The sequence below is a fragment of the Bos indicus genome, chromosome 7 (genome assembly GCF_029378745.1).
Source record: "Bos indicus isolate NIAB-ARS_2022 breed Sahiwal x Tharparkar chromosome 7, NIAB-ARS_B.indTharparkar_mat_pri_1.0, whole genome shotgun sequence".
Lineage (NCBI taxonomy): Eukaryota > Metazoa > Chordata > Mammalia > Artiodactyla > Bovidae > Bos > Bos indicus.
In genome coordinates, this window is record NC_091766.1 from 18,168,737 (window position 1) to 18,191,282 (window position 22,546).

At 49.9% G+C, this 22,546-nt stretch overlaps 1 protein-coding gene and 1 long non-coding RNA gene across 8 annotated transcripts in view; one reads left to right on the top strand and one right to left on the bottom strand.

The window, feature by feature from the left end:
- Positions 1–5,469, top strand: part of RFX2 (regulatory factor X2) — a 92,901-nt gene extending 87,432 nt beyond the window's left edge. For all 5 annotated transcript variants that reach the window (XM_070793000.1, XM_070793002.1, XM_070793001.1 and 2 more), the window contains 3 exons: positions 2,146–2,299; positions 3,377–3,419; positions 3,872–5,469. In XM_070793000.1, the coding sequence (XP_070649101.1) occupies positions 2,146–2,299; positions 3,377–3,419; positions 3,872–3,969 (295 nt within the window). In that variant the 3' untranslated portion in view covers positions 3,970–5,469. The remainder of the gene's footprint in view (positions 1–2,145; positions 2,300–3,376; positions 3,420–3,871) is intronic.
- On the bottom strand, positions 1,137–22,522 carry LOC109561708 (uncharacterized). Of its 3 annotated transcripts, XR_002181084.2 has the most exons (5): positions 22,308–22,522; positions 19,058–19,306; positions 13,761–13,831; positions 2,686–2,895; positions 1,137–1,615 (listed from the first exon to the last, which is right to left on the bottom strand). It is a non-coding gene; the product is annotated as an uncharacterized lncRNA (long non-coding RNA). The 3 variants fall into 3 exon arrangements; XR_011567548.1 differs by lacking the exon at positions 2,686–2,895 and having other exon boundaries at positions 22,308–22,507; XR_002181083.2 differs by lacking the exon at positions 13,761–13,831 and having other exon boundaries at positions 22,308–22,502.
- Between the last annotated feature and the right edge of the window lie 24 nt (positions 22,523–22,546).

The window sequence follows — 22,546 nt, forward strand, 5'->3', positions numbered from 1 at the left end:
AGTGACAAACACAGGGAAATGAGCTGTTTTGTCACAGTTGAGCCCAGGAAGACCACCAGCTGTTCCAGGCACTGGACAGCCCGTCAGCCCACTATAGCTGAGGGTTCAGATCCCTGTCCACCTGGCAGTCCACCAGGCACGCTCATTTGCACACTCTTAGCAGAGCTGAGCAGAGGGGTCAGAAGGCTCTTTACTGTCTGACTCTTATCAGCGTATTCTGACCCTCAGATGGCTCTGCTGGCCCAGTCACTCCCAGTCCTCGACTCCGTACTCATGTGCTGCCATCCTCAGATCCTTTGCACGGCCCTCCCCTGCCCGGAACATGCTTTCCCCAGGGAGCCGTGTGGCCCGACTGTCGTCAGAGAAGCCTGCAGGCCTCTCGTGTGAAGTAGCACACCCCTTCTCACCCTCCATCCCCCGCACCCAATTTTCTTCCATTGCCTTGTCCTTTGTGTGATGTCTGTTGCCTGTCTCCCCGATGATTGGGAGTGTCCCCTCAAGAGCCAAGATGTTGTTCTTGTTCACTCCTGCATCCTCAGCATCTGAATGTTGAATGAACAAATGAATGAACAAGAAAGGGACTGTGAGCCTGATCGGGAGTGTGGCTCAGTTACACAGCCTTTGCATTCGTGAAAGTTCTTCAAGCGACCTTTGCTTCCTACAGTGCTTATTTGGGACCTCCCTGGTGATCCAGTGGTTAACAATCTGCCTGCCAATGCAGGGGACACTAGTCCGATCCCTGGTCTGGGAAGATTCCACATGCCTCGGAGCAACTAAGCCTGTGCGCCACAACCATTGAAGGCCACGTGCCTAGAGCCCACGGTCTGCAACATGAGAAGCCACCGCAGTGAGAAGCCTGCGCACCACAAGCAGAGAGTAATCCCTGCTTGCTGCCAACTAGAGAAAGCCCATGAGTAGCAACGGAGACCTAGCATAGCCAAAAATAATAATAAATTTCTAAAAAATAATGTGCTCCTCTGAACGCAGGCACTCACCACCCAGTGCCTCCTAGGGCATCTTGGAGCCACAGCCAGCTGGAGCCAGCTCTCCGTTTCCACTGCTGAACCTACCTGCCTTCAGAGTGTGTCTGTCTACACACTGGCCCCAGAAGATGCAAAAAGAATTAAGTAAACTGATTTGTTGTCAGTTGTCTTTACTGACTCGCAAGTAACAACAGTTTCAACCTGTTAAAAGACAAACTGAGGCTTGTTAACTTTTCAAAAGATTCTCTGAGCAAACATCGCTTTGAACCAAGCAGCGCCAAAGCCAAGGTGGTGAGGGGCCTCCCCAGCCGGGAGCAAGGGGAGAGGTGTTCACACCGAAGGAGAGGATTTGATGGCTGCGGCTGGCACGCACTGACTGATCTGATCGGGTTGTGGATGCTTGGACCCCAGGGTGACACCCCCTGAGTTCCAGTACTGTCACGGGTGGTATTCAGTTGTGGGTCCCCTCCCGTCTTGTCCCTTCCTGCTTCTGTTCTCGCTGTCACAGCAGTTAGACATCACCAAGGGTAGCTGGGTTCTGAGATGGCGCATCTGGGTGTTGGGGGCCACTGGCAGATGTGTGTGTAGTCCAGACTGTGTGGTTGGGCACCACATTATCCCTTTAGGTTTCTCTGTAAAGAATGAGATAGGAGAGCTCTTTGAGCAACAGAGTTTTCCAGGCAGATGGCACACAACAACACATCAACAACAGACATGACTAATAAAACTTTACTTATGGACACTGAAATGTGAATTCAGGTACTTACGTGCCGTGAAATAGAATTCTTTTATTTATGTATTTATTTTGAAGTTTAGTTAATTTGCATTACTGTACCAATTAGAATTTTTTTTTGACACTTTTCCCCCCAACCATTCAAAACTGTGAAAACTGTTCTTGGCACGCGGGCCATCCCAGACCAGGTGACGGGCTGGATCCAGTCTGGACCGGCCACAGTTTGCCAGCCCCTGCTTTTGGATGAAAGCAGCGAAGGCACCCTTAACTTGAGCCTTGTTTTTAGACGCCTAAGGCCACTGACTGGGGACATGGGCAGGGCAGGGGAGGTGGGGTGGTCCAGGCGGCTGGCTGGCGCCCTGCGGGCCAGCTTGGGGCTGGAGGGGAGCCTGGTGTCCGGGAGGTGCCAGCCCGTGTCTGCCTCTCCAGCTCCATGGTGATCCGAGACCTGACCCTGCGCAGCGCCGCCAGCTTCGGCTCCTTCCACCTCATCCGGCTGCTCTATGACGAGTACATGTTCTACCTGGTGGAGCACCGGGTCGCCGAGGCCACTGGGGAGACGCCCATTGCTGTGATGGGAGAGGTGAGCGCTCCCCACCCCAACCCTGGGACAGGCGGGCAGGCCTCGGGGTCCAAGAGGACACATCGAGGGGCTCGGGTGTGGGGGTCAGCGGCTGGGAGAGAGCTCGCCTGCCCCAGTCAGACTGGCACAGGCAGACCCTGGCTCCTGTCACCTCCTTATGAGACCCCGGGCAGGATTTCCTGCCTCCTGGTGGTAGAATACACAGAACGTATCATTTACCTTTTCAGTCATCTCACAGTAAACAATCAAATGGCATTTAGTACATTCACAACGTTGTGAAACCCCCACCTATCTTGTTCTAGAACATTCCACCACCCCAAGAGAAACCCCATTCCCACTGGCAGTCCCCCATGTACCCCTTCCTCCAGTCCCTGGCAACCACTCACCCCCTCTCTGTCCCCGTGGATCTGCCTGTTCAGGACATTTCCGCCACGGAGTCTCAGCCTGTGTGTCCTTCTGTGTCTGCCACTCTTCCCAAGCATTGTTTTCCCAGGGTCCATCCATGTGGAGAGTCAGGGCTTCCCTCCTTCTTATGTGCTCTTATGGCAGAGCACTCTCTGGTTGCCTGGCTATTTACCACTTGGCAGACCCATCACCTGTTGGTAGAGGGGCTGTTTTCAACTTCTGGCTGGTATGGGTCATGCTGCTGTGAGCATTCCTGTACATGTTTTGTTTGAACATCTGCTTGAATTCTTTGGGTTACATACCTGGGAGTGTATTTCTGGGTCATGATGGGTTTGTTTTGAGGAAGAAACAAGGTGATTTTAGTGCACAGAGATGTTAGTGTATGATAAGCAGTGAGAAAAAGTGGCCGTTCCTTCCCTGAGCACTCAGAGGTCACAGCCTCTGTGCCCTTGCTGGCCTGGGCAGTCGGCACCCCCTCTACCCTCCAGCCACTCCCAGGCAGGGTCTAGAGAGTGTCAGAGGGGACAGCCCAGGCCCCTGAAGCTTCAGGGCTGTTTCTCAGGGCATAAGCCCCCCCACTTACAAAGCCAAAACCAGTTTCCACTGTGGACACGGCTCACCTTCCCCGGGACCGCCCTGTGGAGCCCCTCACTCTGAGCCTCTCTCTTTCAGTTCAACGATCTGGCCTCCCTGTCGCTGACACTGCTGGACAAAGGTGGGTGTGTCTGGGCGCTCCCTCCCGTGCACAGTGGAGGTGGGGGCAGCCCCTAAGGCGGGGCTGGGCGGCAGCCTGCATGTCCACCGGGGCTCAGAGCAGAAGCCCCTTCCCCTCCTCCTAGATCACTATCCTGCTCCCCCGGCCGTCTACACGAGGCCCCGGAGGAGCAGGGCCATGGACGGGACTGGGGCGGCTCACTGCCTCCTCCCTCCATGTCTGGAGAGGGAGTGGGGCAGGTGGGGCAATGAGCACCCCCAGGGCCCATTCCTTGCCCCACGGCGATGGGAGGCCCAGTGCCCAAAGGGGACCCTACCAGGCGCATGACCAGGCGCATGGGCACTGGTCCGAGGGTGGTCGCAGGGAGGAAGACCCCCAGTCAACCCAGACCCGAGCCAAGGCAGGGCCCTCACTTGGCCTGTTCATGCCCCCCACCCCACCCGACCCCACAGATGACATCAGCGAGGCCCACTCGGAGACCCGAGGACGGGGCGAGCCCCTGGTGAAGCGGGAACGCAGCGACCCCAACCACCCCCTGCAGGGCGTCTAGCTGGGCCCCCAGCTCCAGGCCCGAGCTCCACCACAATAGTGCCTCTTAGACAAGTGACCTTTACTCCGAGTCCAGGGGCCCTGGGTCAGGGTGCCCATAAAAGACACCCTCTTCCTCGAGAGAAAAACCGCTGTGACCCTGGAGGAGTTGCGTGCCAGGTGCCCAGGGACTGAGCTGCACACTGGGGCACCCAGCTCACTTTCTCCTCCTCCTGAATCTCCTCCCTCTTCGGCACACACCCCGGCTCAGAGCTGGAAGGGGCTGGGTGGTGGTGGCCAGTCGCTGCCTCCCCTCCCAGCTGGGAACTCCAGTGGCCCCGGGGAGGAAGAGGGTGTCCCGCAGCCCTCCTCGTGCCCTGCAGAGGGCAGGGGCCGTCTTGATCCTTGCCTCGTGGCCTCCTGCCCAGCTGGTCCCCGAGAGCCTGGTCTCTAGATGCCAAAGGGTTCAGAAGCAGCTGCCAAATGATCCCTGGACAGGGCTAAGCCCACAGCCCATGGCTCAAGAATCAGTCACCAAAACAGGCTCTCTGGTGCCAAGACCCAGTGGGACCTTTACGTCAAACCCAGAAGCTTGATCTGCAACTGGAAGGATTGGGATTCTGCCCAAGTTCACAGCCAACATCAAGCTCAACAGTGAGGTCTGGAATGAGTTTGTTCCAAGGAGTTCGGGAGATCAGTGTCCCCTCAGCGCCTTCAGAGGGCAGCCCTCCAGCCAAGCCTGTGCATGAACTGCTGTGGCTAAGCCCTGCTTCACAGAATCTTCCAGATTGCCTGCCTTTGAAGTAGCGATCCCTGAGTGCTATGACTCCAGCAGGTCCCATCTTGAACTGTCAGAGTCTAAACTCTTCTCTGGGGACAAATGAACCCCAAGGCCCGGCCCAGCCCTGAACTCTACACGCTCATGTCTGCGTGCCTCATAATTTAACCTGTTGCACCAATGGGCCTGGCCCAGAGGGCTGACCCCACAGCAGCTGCAGAGAAGACGACAAGCCTCTGGTCTAGGAAGGCCCGGCTTCGTTTCTCTTTTTGAAAATATGTTCATACTGATAGTTTTGTGCTCTAATTGTTATTAGAACGTTCCTTATGAATGTGTATATGGCAGTATATCCGGTCCCCAACAGTGTTTTCTCATGCGTGCAGAAGGTACTAATGGAAACTCACGTGGCCTTGCAAACCCTGCTTCTCGACAAGCAGCGCTGTGCATCTGTGTCCTCGAATGCCCTGGGCAGGGAGCCGAGGGGAAAGATGAGAAATCTCATTCTAAGGAACCAGCGGCCTGTCGTGGTGATCACCGAGTGCATCTCCTCTCAAGACTGCAGGCTCAGATTAACTCAGACAAAAAGAATGTCTTTAAAGATACGTCTGCTTTCCTGAGAGATGGTCAAGTTCATGGTTCCTGGACGGTCATGCCTGCCTCTTCCTCCACGTTTCTGCCTTACGCCCTGTCTAGTCCTTTGCCGGATTCCATGAGGAGGAATATAAACGACATAAAGACACCAGACTTTCGAGCCCATTCTTGTTTTTCGTTGCAATAAACCCACTGAATGTACCCATTGAGGGTCATGGCCCACACTCCCACCCCTGCCCCGCCCCCCAGTGGCCCTGTAAGATACAGCTCCCCTTCCACCCCTTCCCACAGGGCCCTAGTCCTGGGACAGCGGGGCAGCCCAGACCTGGGCTCCGTGAACCTGGGAAGGGGGAGGAAGGAAATGCCGCTTTCCTCCAGCTCCCTGGGGAATGTTCCAGAAGGGGCGCAGTTTCCTCAGGCCGAGAGGACAACAAAGCAGCTCAGCCCAGGATGGGCAACACAGTGTGTCCAGACTAGAGTCATTCAGAGGTGCAGGATAAACCCAGCTCCAGCCGCTAACGCAGCCCATTGAGTGTATCTGGTAAAGTGGGGGTGGGGGGTGTGGGGCGGACCTCAGAAACCCCTAAGGATCAATGCCTGAGCCTCTTCCAGAATCACCAGGCCCCAGCCCCAGAGAGCCCAGCTTGTGGCATTAAGGTGGGGGGCTGGGCATCCATAACTGTTGCCACCACCCTCTCTGCAGGGGGTGGGGGTGGGCATGGGGGCACCCAACACAGGGGATTGTGGGACTTTGGAGAAATCCTGCAGAGAAGAGCAATGCACTCAGGAACCAGGAAGGGCCCAGGGGCAGGAGGATGTTCTAGAAACCTGGACACAGTTCTCAGTTGCCTGTAAAAGCTGCTTCTAGGGAACGAGGCAGGTGCCCCGCACGCCACCGGAGTTGCTCAGCCTCGGCCCCAGCCCAGGCCCCTTTGTCCTGAGTGGCAGCCTGGGCGACTCCAGGCGACATGAAAATTATCCCGAGCTGGGAACCCCAGGGCCTGCGTTTGGCTTAATGCCTCTGTGGTCCCCGTCTTGAAATTCCTAAGAATTTTCCACCAAAGGGCCAGTGCTTTCATTTCACACTGGGCCTCACAAATACTGTGGCCAGTCCTGGGGAGGAGCTCCCAGGAACCAAGCACGCAGCCTCCACCTCAGCCAGTGGCCAGGCCCCAACTCTATGCAATGCCCTGCCAGGCTCTGAAAACCCAGCGGAGCGCAGAGGTGTCCCCACCCTATTGTGGTTCAGGATTTCAGCCCATGGCCCCTGAGCAGCATCAACCCTTGCACAGAGCAGGAGCCACACCCCCAACTTTCCCCTCAGAGATCCCAGCCAGAGCCAGGCAATAGGGTCCCTGGTAGGGGAGGGCACCTTAGGGCCTGGGTGGCTGGTGAGGCTCATGAGCACAGGTGATGCCCACATGATTCCTGCCCCAGGAGCCAGAGAAGAGAGATAAGGAGGGGAGCCCACTGAAGGCTCCTGGGTCATCGAGTCCCTTGATGGCCCACTGGGTAGTGCATAAGAGGGACCTAGTCCTACCAAGAGCCTCAGGAGGTCCTGACCAGTCACAGTGGTTTCTCTATAGATGCTCTGGTCCCTTCTTTTTAACCATCTTCCAAGGTAGGTATTAACCACTCCCAACCACCGTCATACCCATGGGAAAATCGAAAGTTACTGGCTGGAAAGCAGGCAGGATGGCTGGAGCCCCAGCAGTCATACTGGACCTCGAGGTGGACATCATACGATAAGGGTGGCAAAGCAGTGAGGCAGAGGAGCCTGGGTTCCCAGGGAACCCTCCAGTCAGAGTTCAGTAAACCACTGAGGGTTGCAGGGGGACCCTCTGATGTTCCCGCTTCTAAGAACTCTCTGGTAGCAAGAACTCTGAAGCAGAGTATGGGGTGCACATGCATATGACACACACACACACGAGTGTGAAGCTGCAAGAGTGCTGAGAGATTCTCCCTGGCTGGGAGAGGCACCCCCTGCACCAGTTTTCCTCCCGCTTCTCTGGCTGTCCCTCTATCCCCACTCCCCATACCTGGGTCCTGCTCCTTCCACACCCTCTGTGACCTTGTCCACATGCTGCTGACAGCATCTGAAAATCCAGACCTCCTGCCCAAATCTCCACCCCACTGCCCAAGAGCCCCCGTTTTAATTTTTATTGGACTACCACTAACTTGATGGACGTGAGTTTGAGCAAGCTCCAGGTGATGGACAGGGAAGCCTGGTGTGCTGCAGTCCATGGGGTCACAGAGTCGGACACGACTGAGAGACTGAACTGACTGATAGTTGCTTTACAATGTTGCATTCGTTTCTACTGTACACTAAAGTGAATCAGCTATACATATACCCTTTCTTTTTTTGATTTCCTTCCCATTTAGGTCACACAGAGCATTAACTAGAGTCCCCTGTGCTGTAGATTCTCACTAGTTACCTATTTTATACATGGTATCAGTAGTGTGTAGTGTCAATCCCAGTCTCCAAATTCACCACAACCCAAGAGCCCGTTTTAGACATGGCACACCCCTAATGCTGCGAGTGCAATCTGAGCAGCCAGCGCCTACTTCATCTGGTTCCAAGAAGATGCCCGACCTCAACTAGTACAGAGCCTTTGAGTCTCCACAGATTTATTCACTTTGAAGGAGCTCAACTGCTTTTTACCTGGAGCCCACTTTTCACTTTTATGCACTGGAGAAGGAAATGGCAACCCACTCCAGTGTTCTTGCCTGGAGAATCCCAGGGACGGGGGAGCCTGGTGGGCTGCCGTCTATGGGGTCGCAGAGTCCGACACGACTGAAGCGACTTAGCAGCAGCAGCAGCGGTTTTTATTTCATCCCAATTCTCTGCCGCCCCCCTGTGGTCAGTTTGTGACACTGCCTCTTCCTTTACACTGGGGAAAACGGCCAACTCCGATTTTGCCTACAGGGGAGGCTGTTTTGTTTACACTGAAATTGCAATCATGCCTGGAAAAGACCAGAGCTAGCTGTCTCTCTTCCACATCCCATCTCTCCTCCTTTTCCTCAAATATTTCCTGTTTATTTATCTCCCTACAAGATATTCAGTAACTGTTAATACAAAGAGAAAAACAGTAACCTGACCAAGTGATCTGAGTTGTCATTAGTAATGATACAAATTGCCACCAGGTGCCTTCCTGATCTGTTATTGTGTTATTCCCACCCAGAAATCATCACCTTAATTTAATCAGGAGGAAACATCCAACAAGCCCAAAATGAAGGAGTATTCTACAAAATAGCTGGGAGTATTCCTGACTAGGGGCTTCCCTGGTGGCTCAGTGGTAAAGAATCTGCCTACAATGCACGCAGCGCAGGTTCAATCCCTGGTCCGGGGAGATCCCTGGAGATGGAAATGTCAACCCACTTCAGAATTCTTGACTGGGAGATCCCGTCGACAGAGGAGCTTGGTGGGCTACAGTCCATGGGGTCCCAAAAGAGTCGAACATAACTTAACAACTAAACAATAACAATTCCTCACTAGGGTCATGGTGAAGGAAAAATAAGACAGAGGAATTAATCCAGACTAAAGGAAACCCAAGGAGAAATGACATCTAAATGCAACAAGGGGGTCTTCCCTAGCAGTCCAGTGGTTAAGACACTGCATTTCCATTGCAGGGTGCACAGGTTCCATCCCCTGGTCTGGGAACTAAGATCCCACGTGCCATGCAAAGCCAAAAGATAGAAAATAAAAATTAAACGAGGAATCCTGGACTGGATCCTGGGATAGGAACAAAACACTGGCAGTCAGCAGATGAGACCTGAATAGGTTTGCAATCACTAGTGTACTGATCACGTATTGATCAGTGTGAATATCCTGGTTTTGAGTGTTGTGCTGTTTAAGGAATATTTGGGGAAGCTGGATGAAGCCCACGTGGAATTTCTTGGTAGTTTTTTCAACTTCTTTGTAAGTCTGAATTTTTTTTTTTTTTTTGAGGGTTAGGGTAAGCCTGAATTTGTTTTTAATTGAAGGTTAAATCCTTTTAATTACAGGGACTTCCCTGGTGGTCTAGTGATTAAGACTCCACACTCTCAATGCAGGGGGCACAGGTTCAATCCCTCGTCAGGGAACTAAGATCTTGCATGCTGCACAGAGTGACCTTCAAAAAAAAAAATCTTTTAAATTACAAAGAGAGTAAGATCAGTGCATGCGTGCTCAATCATGTCTGACTCTTTGCAACCTCATGCACTGTAACCTGCCAGGCTCCTCTGTCCATGGGATTATCCAAGCAAGAATACTGGAGTGGGTTGCCATTTCCAACCCCCCCAGGGATCGAACTTGACTCTCCTGCGACTCCTGCAATGGCAGGCAGATTGTTTACCACTGAGCCACTTGGGAAGCTTTAAGATCAGTATTTCCTCCTAGATCCATACCACATTTAGCTGCTGCAAAACATGGGAGGGAAGCGGATGCACCCAGATTGGATCAGGGTCCCCCTCGGCTTCCGTGTCGGCCACACCTTGCTGGCAAGAACTTGACCCGGTGAACTACAGTGGGAGAAGAGGTGCTGAGCAGAGGAGGCCAGGAACTCCAGCTGATTAACCTCTGGGTCCTCACCCTCCATGTGGGCCTGGGCACAGAGCAGCTACTTCCCACGCCGGCTCCCTGCCCACAATGGGTAGGTGATAACTAAATTACAGCTGTGAAGGCCCTTTTCCTGGGGTCCAACTACAGAAGCCATTTTCCAACTTGGCTGTAGAGAAGGAAGTTCTTGGTCCTCAGGGCTTCAGCCCTGACCCGGGGTCGGGGGAGGAAAAAGGCAGCAGAGAGGCTGGTCAGCAGCTTAAAGGAAACCATTGGGGTCCCTCCATTTCCCACTTCTGACCCTTGGAGAAAAATCACAAACCCCTCCAAGAACTCTATAGCTTTCCAGGCCCTGTGGGGCTCCTTGCTCACTCAGCCCCAGCCAAACTGAGCTCCTCGCTCTTCACCAAACTGGTTTCTGCCTCAGGACCGTTGCCCTCACTACTGTCTAGGGTGCTTCTCCTGCAGGTCTCCCGCTAGAAGTCACCTCCTCAGATGTCCAGAGGGGACTCCTGTGAACAACGTTTTTTTTTTTTCATATTTATTTTTGGCAGTGTCAGATCTTAGTTGCCCTGCAACACATGGGATCTTAGTTCCCCAACCCCACGACTCCTGCATTGGAAGGTGGATTCTTAACCACTGGGCCACCAGGGAAGTCCCTGAACAGCCGATCTAAAGTACCCTCTCTGTCACCTGATGCTTCATTATTTTTTCTGTAACACTGACTGGGTCACTATCTCAAATTATTTCACTTCCTCGTCTACTGTCAGTCCCCCCACAGAAGAATGCGAAGCTCCGTGACGGCAGAGTCTGTCTTGTTCCTGGGCCCCCAAGTGTAGAATGGTATCTGAGACGTAGTGGGTGAAGTGAATATATGCTGCCGTGTAACAGATCCTAAACTTAGTGGTTTGGTTTATTACAGGAAGCATCATTTATCTTTCATGGAGGTGAAGAATGGAAAGGGCCAGGCTGGGCAGGTGTCTCTCAGGGCTTTGCCTTTTGGTCTCTTTTTAAAAGTGTTTGGCTACGGCAGGTCTTAGCTGCAGCATGTGGGATCTAGTTCCCTGACCAGGGATTGAACCAGGCCCCCTGCATTGGGAGCACAGAGTCTTGGCCACTGGATGACCAGGAAGTCCCTGACTTTTGGTCTCACTTCAGCGCCTTTATAGCATGGCAGCCTCAAGGCAGGTGGACTGCTTACAGGACAGCTAAAGGCTTCCAGAAAGCAGGCCGAAGTTGTATCCTCAGCCTTGTGAGTCACATGATATCACTTCCACTTCTATAAATGGACATGTGACGCATAACCAGCCTGCCTCCATTCATGGAAAATGGAGCCCTCATCTTTTTTCAAATTGGAGAATAGTTGATTTACAATGTTGCTAATTTCTGCTATACAACAGTGACTCAGTCCTACATATTCTTTTCCATACGGTTTCCCACGGGACATTGAATATAGCTCTGTGCTGTACAATAGGGCCTTGTTGTTTATCCATTCTGTATATAAGTTTGCATCTGTGAACTCCAAACTCCCAGTCCATCCCTCCCCCACCTCCATCCCCCTTGGCAACCACAAGCCTGTTCTGTGTCTGTTTCTGTCTCGTGAGATAAGTTCCTGTGTCATATTTTAGATTCCACATGTTAAGTGGTATCAGGTGGCATTTGAGACCTGACCTTTTGATGGGAAGGTCAGAGAATTTGGGGCCATGTTTTAAAACCATCAGAGTAGGCGATCAACAAATATTTATTGCATAAATAAATGTTGACTAAGTGAACGTGTAAGAGACCAGATAAAGAAAGCACAGGAAGGTCTAAGGGACATGACAAAGGCAGCCATGGCCACCAGGATGAAAACTGTGAAACCAAGGGAAATTTAGTTGGCTCATCAGGCTGATGGGGCTTCCCTGGTAGCTCAGTAAAGACGCTCGCTACCTGCCAATGAAGGAAACACAGGTTCAATCCCTGGGTCAGGGAGATCCCCTGGAGGAGGGCATGACAACCCACTCCAGTATTCTTGTCTGGTGAATTCCATGGACTGAGCAGCCTGGCGGGCTGCAGTCTATGGGGTCGCAAAGAGCCAGACAACTGAGCGTGCACGAACGTCAGGGTGATGGGTTTAGCGTCCCTTGAGAAACCACAACTGGATTATATTTAGCCAGTGATGACATGTTGCTGGGAGTCTCCCAAAGTGTGGGATGGATGTGGTCCATGAAACTGACTTTTGGAGGCATGCAGACAGCGCATTAAATGACACAGAATCTCATGGATTAGTTACCTCAGTTCAGTTCTTTCATTCCTTCTCACTGTGTCAAGAAGTTTCAGTTGAGTGATAATATGCCTTTAATAGCCCTCTAAGAGTTTGCTAATCTCTTTACATTAAAAAAAAAAAAGAAAAACAGGCTTGGGGCTCAACACCTTGGCAGGCAACAATATCCACTCAGAATTACAAAACATTGTTTTGTTTTCATGTTTCTTTTTACAGCTATGGCTCAGTGGTTTTCTATCTGAAGTGGTGATATACTGTATCTATTTAATGTCAACTTCAACTAATAAAAGGCACATAAAGTATTAAGTTCACTAAGGGTCAGAGGGTTCAGAGACATGGCAACAGCCAAGAACACTTACCCAAGAGAAGTTACAGATAACAAAATGTAATGAATATAGTGATTGTTGTTCTTTAGTTGCTAAGTCGTGCCTAACTCTTGTAACTCCACGGACTGTAGCTCGCCAGGCTCCTCTGTCCATGGGATTTCCCAGGCAAGGATACTGGAGTGGGTTGCCATTTCCTCCTCCAGTGGTTCTTCCCGACACAGGGATTAAACCCGCATCTCCTGCATTATCAGGCGGATTCTTTACCACTGAGTCACTGCTGCTGCTCCTGCTGCTAACTCACTTAAGTCGTGTCCGACTCTGTGCGACCCCACAGACGGCAGCCCACCAGGCTCCCCTGTCCCTGGGATTCTCCAGGCAGGAGCACTGGAGTGGGTCAGAGTCACTAGGGAATCCCAAACATAGTGATACTGATAAGACATAAGAAAACTAAGTCTATGTATTGCAGACTAGACAGACCCGACGACCCCTGGTGTCCTTTCCAGCTTCCCTGGTGGCTCAGATGGTAAAGCGTCTGCCTGCGGTGCAGGAGACCTGGGTCCGATCCCTGGGTTGGGAAGATCCCCTGGAGAATGAAATGGCAACCCACTCCAGAACTCTTGCCTGGAAAATCCCATGGACGAAGGAGCCTGGTAGGCTAGAGTCCATGGGGTCGCAAAGAGTCAGACATGACTGAGCAACTTCACTTCACTGCAGTGTCCTTTCCAGCACCGACATTCTAGCTATACCTGAAGAATTTCTAGCCAATCTCTGTGGCCTGTGCCTGCAGCCTAGAGTCAAAATCCAAGGTAGCAAGTATCTTGGCTAAAATGCAGATTCTGATTCAGGTCTAGGTTGGAACCTGGGAATCTGTATTTTCAACAAATTTCCTGGTGATGCTAATGCTGCTGGTTTGGAGGCCACAGCAAGAAAGTAGCAGGCTCCAGAGAGAAAGAGAGAAAAATCTAGTATGCTACTGCACACCTCTGTTCAACTCTGATTAGTGATATTCACACTGGTAGCCTGAGACTGGCCATATGAAGTATTTATATCAAGGAAATCAGCACTACAAGGCAGGGTCCCTTTTATTGTTTTATTGTCTTCGAAATTTAAGTATGGGAAAATGGTAAAATTTACAAGAAACTATATATACACAGGCACATGTGTAATTATAGACAGAAACGCACGCTTCTCTGCTTCTCCCAAAGCAGCAGCTGTTGAACATTCACCACACCCCACTGGTTGTACAGAAATGTATAGAACCACCATATAAATACTGCAAACCAGTCAATCCTAAAGGAGATGAGCCCTGAATAACCACTGGAAGGACTGAAGCTGAAGCTCCAATACTTTGGCCATCTGATGTGAAGAGCCAGCTCATTGGAAAAGACCCTGAGGGCAGGAGAAGAGGGTGGCAGAGGATGAGATGGTTGGATGGCATCCCCGACTCAGTGGACACGAGTTTGAGCAAACCCTGGGAGATAGCAAAGGACAGGGAAGCCTGGCCTGCCAGAGTCCATGGGTTAGCAGAGTCAGTCAGACAAGACTTGGCAACCGAACAACAACAAAACTTCTATCGAGACCCAACAAGTAAATATTTGAAGATTTTTGGGGCAGACAGTCTGTTAAAAGAACTCAGCTCTGTGGCTGCAGCTTGAAAACGGCCACAGACATTATGTCAATGACTATGGCTGTTTTCAAGTAAATCTATGGGCACTGAGATTTAAATTTCACATGATTTTCACATGTTATGACAGATGATGATTCTTTTGGTTTCATTCCAACAATTAAAAATGTAACAGCCACCCGTAGCTTGAAGAAAGAAAGATGTGGCCCAAAGGCTACAGGACCTCCTTGTCCAGCTCGTACTGGAGCAGGAGTGGAGCTGGGGCCCAAACCAAAGACCGGGGGCACAAAGGTCCAAGCGTAGGGATCAGCCAGTGCACACATCCTAAGGCTCAGAGAGTCTGGTGAGCTCCAAAGCGTGAGAAATATGCCCACAGGTCCAAAACCAAGGCAGGGGCCCCGAGACGCGGAGCGTGGTGAAAGGGAGACTTCTGATGACGGTCTTGCGAGACCGGGAGTCTGGTGGGCAGGCACAGCCGGGACAGTTGCAGCAAGCACTTTACTTGCTAGCATGCAAGTCCCTCCCTCGATTTCTCATCAGCTGGGTACTATGGGGTGTATGATCATCCTGAAGGTTTGCTTATACAGTATCCTTCCTTCTCCCTTCCCGAACTAAGTGTTATTTCTCAACCAAGATTTTAGTTTATCTCTCACAACATCCCGCTTGCTTAGGGACTTTCCAGGTGTGTGAACTTTGTGGTTGTTACATCAGCAAACTGTTAGGCAAGCTTGGCTGCTGGTAGTTTTCCACTCAGAGCTAGCTACCTTTGGAAATGGACCACTTTTTTATTTCTTACAAATTCCCGATGGAGAAGCTCTATACAGTCAGCAAAAACAAGACCGGGAGCTGACTGTGGTCATGAACTCCTTATTGCCAAATACAGACTGAAATTGAAGAAAGTGGAGAAAACCACTAGACCATTTAGATATGACCTAAATCAAATCCCTTATGACTATACAGTGGAAGTGAGAAATAGATTTAAGGGACTAGATCTGATAGACAGAGTGCCTGATGAACTATGGATGGAGGTTCATCACATTGTACAGGAGACAGGAATCGAGACCATTCCCAAGAAAAAGAAAGGCAAAAAAGCAAAATGGCTGTCTGAGGAGGCCTTACAAATAGCTGTCAAAAGAAGGGAAGTGAAATGCAAAGGAGAAAAGGAAAGATATACCCATTTGAATGCAGAGTTCCAAAGAATAGCAAGGAGAGATAAGAAAGCCTTCCTCAGCAATCAATGCAAAGAAATAGAGGAAAACAATAGAATGGGAAAGACTAGAGAACTCTTCAAGACAATCAGAGATACCAAGGGAACATTTCATGCAAAGATGGGTTCAATAAAGGACAGAAATGGTATGGACCTAACAGAAGCAGAAGATATTAAGAAGAGGTGGCAAGAATACAAAGAAGAACTGTACAAAAAAGATCTTCATGACCCAGATAATCACGATGGTGTGATCACTCACCTAGAGCCAGACATCTTGGAATGTGAAGTCAAGTGGGCCTTCGAAAGCATCACTATGGACAAAGCTAGTGGAGGTGATGGAATTCCAGTCGAGCTATTTCAAATTCTGAAAGATGATGCTGTGAAAGTGCTGCACTCAATATGCTAGTAAATTTGGAAAACTCAGCAGAGGCCACAGGACTGGAAAAGGTCCATTTTCATTCCAATCCCAAAGAAAGGCAATGCCAAAGAATGCTCAAACTACCACACAATTGCACTCATCTCACACGCTAGAAAAGTAATGCTCAAAATTTTCCAAGCCAGGCTTCAGCAATACGTGAACCATGAACTTCCAGATGTTCAAGCTGGTTTTAGGAAAGGCAGAGGAACCAGAGATCAAATTGCCAAAATCTGCTGGATCATCGAAAAAGCAAGAGAGTTCCAGAAAAACATCTATTTCTGCTTTATTGACTATGCCAAAGCCTTTGACTATGTGGATCACAATAAACTGTGGAAAATTCTTCAAGAGATGGAATACCGGACCACCTGACCTGCCTCTTGAGAAACCTAAATGCAGGTCAGGAAGCAAGTTAGAACTGGACATGGAACAACAGACTGGTTCCAAATAGGAAAAGGAGTACGTCAAGGCTGTATATTGTCACTCTGCTTATTTAATTTCTATGCAGAGTACATCATGAGAAATGTTGGGCTGGAGGAAGCACAAGCTGGAATGAAGATTGCTGGGAGAAATATCAATAACCTTAGATAGGCAGATGACACCACCCTTATGGCAAAAAGTGAAGAACTAAAGAGCCTCTTGATGAAAGTGAAAGAGGACAGTGAAAAAGTTGGCTTAAAGCTCAACATTCAGGAAACTAAGATCATGGCATCTGGTCCCATCACTTCATGGCAGATAGATGGGGAAACAGTGGAAACAGTGGCTGACTTTATTTTTCTGAGCTCCATAATCACCTCAGATGGTGACTGCAGCCATGAAATTAAAAGACACTTACTCCTTAGAAGGAAAGTTATGACCAACCTAGACAGCATATTCAAAAGCAGAGATATTACTTTGCCAACAAAGGTCCGTCTAGTCAAGGCTATGGTTTTTCCAGTGGTCATGTGTGGATATGAGAGTTGGACTGTGAAGAAAGCTGAGCGCCAAAGCATTGATGCTTTTGAACTGTGGTGTTGGAGAAGACTCTTGAGAGTCCCTTGGACTGCAAGGAGATCCACCCAGTCCATCCTAAAGGAGATCAGTCCTGGGTGTTCATTGGTAGGACTGATGTTGAAGCTGAAACTCCAATACTTTGCCCACCTGAGGCGAAGAGCTGACTCATTAGAAAAGACCCTGATGCTGGGAAAGACTGAGGGCAGGAGGAGAAGGGGACAACAGAGGATGAGATGGTTGGATGGCATCACTGACTCGATGGACGTGGGTTTGGGTGGACTCCGGGAGTTGGTGATGGACAGGGAGACCTGGCGTGCTGCAGTTCATGGAGTCGCAAAGAGTCTGATACGACTGAGCGACTGAACTGTTATGAGAGGGGTGAGAACTGAGGCAACCATATCTTTCCATTTTCCAAACCATCCTTTTAAGCAATCTGTGAATGGGTCATCAATTCCAGCATTTTCTGCCAGCTCATTGGTTAAGGTCGTTAGTCCTTGTAAGGCCTTTGTGATGGTTCCATCAGGAGCTGTACTGTTGGGAATAAAAGTACAGCATTTCCCACCCAGCATAACACGAACACCCCTTTTCTCCTCTAGTTATCATGTCCAGTGCGATCTTACTTCCCAAGCCATCTGACTGGGGGCATCCAATTGGCTAGCTACTCCTTGGAGGCCATCTCTGGTATATCTGATAAATCTGTTGGTTATAATATATGTAAATTAATCCGATCTATATTTCTTTTTTTTTTATTAACTGTGGACCACCTAAAAAGTACTGACTCAAACCCTGTAGCTATTTGGTTTCAGGCCTTGAATTCATTAAGAACTCCCCTAGGGAATCCTATTGAATCTATATATATATATACACACACACACACATATATATATGTCAAAGGAGCCCACCGCTGTTCTCCGACTTCGGTGGCTGGGTGGCTTTTCGGGTACCTTGTAGAATGCCAGGGTGAAGGGAATGGCCGATTGAATGAAGGCACAAGCCCCTGTCCAACTTGACGGCAGTCAGTCTAGGAGGTTCCTTTTCCCACAAAACCACCAGACATCAGCCCGGGTCTACGGAGGGCCGAGTAGTTACTGTTGTCTGGCTCATCGGTAACGATCAAGATGCTGGTGCAGGTCGAAAGTTCCCCCATGGATCTACTGAACTCTGCCCCCTGCCTAGAGAGGCAAGAGTACTCGCTGTGCTCAGTCATGTCTGACTCTCTGCAACCCCATGGACCGTAGTCTGCCAGGCTCCTCTGTGCATGGGACTTTCCTGGGAAGAATACTGGAGTGGGTTGCCATTTCCTTCTCCAGAGATCTTCCCCACCCAGGGATCGAACCCGAGTCTCTTGCATCTCCTGCATTGTTTCATATTCCCTATGGAGAAAGAGGGGACAGCTCTGGGTCCGACCTTTGCAGTTCGGGAAAGAGTCACGACAGATTCTTGCAGGTCTTTTCCCCACGCATCTTTGTCCTGGTTAAGGGCCAACATATGCCTTATGATCCTCCCAGATCAGTGTCCCCTCTGAGGGGGACCTGGTTCTCCACCTGTGCCTGGGGCGTCCGGCCACACATGCATCACATCACTCTTATGATGACCTTACACTGTAAATTTGACCCATTCGACCCAGGCATTTGTATCTCCATACCCTGTGTCAGTTTCTAAAGTCTGTCTTAGATCTTTGTACCTCAATTATTTCTATTCTTTTGGGATCATTAATAGAACTAACATGGTTTTCGGAGCTTGGGATCAGGACAGTCTCCGATACACTGGTTTTTATTTTCAATAAAGTTAAGAACAAATCACCCTAGGGGGTCTTTGCCAGTGACATCTGTCCCTAACCCATATACCTGAGATGCTACTTTTGGCTCTTAATCTAGGGTAGCTGGGTTGTTAACAGTCAAGAGGATGGGGTTGCATTTTAGATTTTGACAAGCTTCTGGTGGAATGCCCTTAGGTATATTTTGTCTTTCAAAGGCCTCCAACTAGGAGTCACCCACCCTACGTTTACCATCCAGTCCTGAAACGGGGTGGGCCATCGTACATCGTCCCAACTGGGGCAGAGGCTTGCTTTAATATAAACCAAATCTGGTTCAGGGCAAAGATACTTATCCTCCTGTGACAACTGTCTCTGATTTTCTAAGGTTCTGCAAGGTAAAATTTGGCAGGCATCAAAACTTAATAGTCTGAGGTGACAAGGTTTTGGTTATATTGACAACCAACCTGATTGGATAATCAAGGGTTCCTTGTCAATTTCTATTCTGACTTTTTACCTGTTGGTTTCAATACCGGTTTCCAAAGGTGTGGCCACATGGTTAATGGTTATTGTGAAGGGGAGGATTCAGAGGGAGGGATTTAACAAGGTTTTCTTAAAGTTACCTTTAAAGGCTGTTCATTGGTCCTTTCCCTTCCCTTTGAGGTCTCTTTTATTGGCCCCCTGACTCATGTATAATGAGTACAACCTTTTTCAGCAGTCCACACAGCTGTCTCGGTCGTCAGAAGCACTTGATAAGGGCCTTTCCAGCTTGGTTGGAGTTTGTCTTCTTTCCAGGTTTTGATTAACCCCAAGTCACCCGGCTGGAAGTGATGAATTCTACAGGCAGAGTCTGGGCAAGGTGTCCTTTTAATCTGGGGAATGATAAGGTAGAGGAAATGGTCAGTATATAGTTTCTTAGAAATTGGTCTTAGCCCAGGAGGTCTGCCTCCTGGAGTGTGTTTTCCTAATCACCCTCTTGTTAATTTCCTGGCAGGCTATGGCAGCTTCTGTAAACCTGTTTCGCAATGGTGTAGATTCTCAGGCAACCATAGTTTCTAAGTATTGTATCATACATAGCCTGGGGGCCCCAGTGGGCATTAATTCCCTCATCATGGGCTTACTTATCATTTTCCTTCCATCAGGTAACACCCATCTTTGGTCTTCAGTTTGGGTGTTTGAGATTAGGTTCAATAGATTCATTTTCTCCCCTAGAGAGGCTCGTTTAGTGGCTTCATCTGTGAGTCTGTTCCCTGTGGCTTCCATAGAATTCCCTTCCTGGTGACCATTTACATAAGCTATAGTTACCTCGTCTGGAAGCAGGAGACTTTCTGGCATTTGTTTAATCAATAAAAGTATTATACCTAATGTTGATGGCTCTAAAGTGAAAGTGAAAGTGAAGTTGCGCAGTCGTGTCCGACTCTTTGCAACCGCATGGACTGTAGTCTACCAGGCTCCTCTGTCCATGGGATTTCCCAGGCAAGAATACTGGAATGGGTTGCCATTTCCTTCTCCAGGAGATCTTCCCAACCCAGGGATTGAACCCAGGTTTCCTGCATTGTAGGCAGATGCTTTACCGTCTGAGCCACCAGGGAAGTCTAAAGACATGTCTATATTAACACTTTAACATCAGATATTAACTTAATATTGAATGTTTTTTTAGTTTTCATGAATCTAAAATTCTGGCCAGTTATCTTTTGTATTTTGAGAATTTATATAAGCTCTTAATTGTCTCAAGCCACTTAAGTAGTGCTTATTTACAAAATAATTTTGATAACGTCATCCACAGGTAAAGCATAACATTACATACCTATAGACAAACACAGAGAGATCAGATTACAATTTACTAGACTATCTCTAGCTAGCTTTCTTTAACAACTGCCTATGCAGTAAAAGAGCCCATTTTGACTATTTTTAGGACAGAAAATTTCCTTTAATTCCAATTAGCTACCTGCAAGAATAAGTTTTGTACATGCATAAACCAGGCTGGTGTTAGAGGCTGTTTTCTGGTGCCCCGTGTTTCTGTGTTTGAGGGATTTTATTTCCCATTTTAAGCTGAATTTGTCAGGGGTAAAATTTACTAGTGAAATTGTGTGGTGGGCCAGTGTGCTGCATGTGAGCTTAACTCCTCCAGGAGTCACCCCAGAGTCGTTTCAGCCCTCCTACGTGTCTCAGTAACTCCCTTCGGCAGTCTAAGACCACCATGGGTGCTCAGATCGATCAACAGCCAATTCTTATTTGAGACCCCTGGACAAGCAAGTGTCTTAATTAATGAGTGGGTTTCCCTAGGGGACCACTGCACGGTATGAGGACTCGGCCTCCACCATTCCCGGAAATTTCTCAGTCACCTGAGAATCATGAGCAGCCGGGAGGAGTAATGTCCCATTTCTTTGGAGCAAAGCTCTCATGTAAAAATCTTCATTTTTATCCGGACAAATTCTAGTTAAGCAATCAAACAGAGGAAAAGCATCACATCAGCCTCCAACTCAACCGCTCAGCATAGACCGCTCTGTCTCCTACAAGCAGGCAACAGTGCTGTCTTTCATCAGAGCCTTACTCAGCATCTAGTCTTGGCAGGAGGACTGCTGCTGCTGCTGCTGCTAAGTCGCTTCAGTCGTGTCCGACTCTGTGCGACCCCACAGATGGCAGCCCACTAGGCTCCTCTGTCCCTGGGATTCTCCAGGTAAGAATACTGGAGTGGGTTGCCATTTCCTTCTCCAATACATAAAAGTGAAAAGTGAAAGTGAAGTCACTCAGTTGTGCCTGACTCTTAGCAACCCAATGGACTGCAGCCTACCAGGCTCCTCCGTCCATGGGATTTTCCAGGCAAGAGTACTGGAGTGGGGTGCCATTGCCTTCTCCGGGCAGGAGGACTATCCTGCCCCAAATCTCAACATCCTCCCCAGTGGACTATGGGGCAGGGGGGATGTCAGAGGAAGAATCCTTATCTCCCCTTTTCTTTGGTTCCCTACGCCTAGAACATTTATTCCCCATTTTCAGCTGGTCCCTATGCCTGAGTTTCCCTGTGTGCTCAAGCCCCCCACACTGGAGGCTTCTTGCACACTCTTGAGAATAGCTTTGACCATCTCAGGTCGTTTCTCAGGTGGCCCTAGTAGTCAAGAACCTCTCCGCCAAAGCAGGAGACTTAAGAGATGCTGGTTTGATCCCTAGGTGGGGAAGATCCCCTGGAGGAGGGCATGGCAACCCACTCCAGTATCCTTGCCTTGGAGAATCCCAAGGACAGAGGAGCCTGGTGGGCTACAGTCCATGGGGTCGCAAAGAGTCTGACATAACTTATCATTCACCGCCGTTTTCCTCGGGGGAAGAAGGAAACTGAGGATTGGGACTCCATACTCGCTTACATCTCGGTCACACACACTCGACCTCCGAAAATGCCCAACCACCAAGGCAGTACTTATAGTTCAATTTTTGCTGGTTGCCCCGGTGCCTGCTTTTCTCGCCTGTGTAGGTTTCACTGTCTTCCAGACGATGGGCGATAGCCAGCCCACGTGATCTATGAAGGCAGTCGCCGTAAGGTCCAGGGCCTCGTGGGCCATTCGTCCCGGAACGCCCATTCTGATGGTTCAATGACGCAGGTCTCCTGCGCTGAGTCCCCCGATCAACATCTTTTCCCCGCCCCACCCCCATGAACCTTCTCTTTGGCCAGTGATCTCCAACCTCTGACCTCTACTTCCCCCAACCATCCCCCACCTCACCACGTGGCCTCAGAAAGTTTGCCTGACGTACGGTTCCTTAGAAGGGAAAACTGAGGCCTGAGGTGACATAGGGCGCCCCAAGACCCCCCTCCAGGGTCCCCTCCAAGGCCCGGACCTGCGCACATGAAAAGCCTCCCCCTGTCCCAACCCAGGGATTTACCTAGAAGATGGCCTTTGTTGCGGCGCCCTCCGCTGTCCACGCTCCAGCCTCGGGGTTAGGGCCGGAAAACAATCGGAAAGCAGGGGCATGAAAACCCACTCCGGCCGGGCAGCTGTAAAGAACTTCGTATCCCGGGTTGCCCGCCGCGCCCTCCAGGCTCACTGCGCGTGCGCCCTGCCCTGCCCTGCCCACGCCCCCTCGGTCGGCGGGAAAAGGAGGCGGGGGCGGTTAATGCGCAG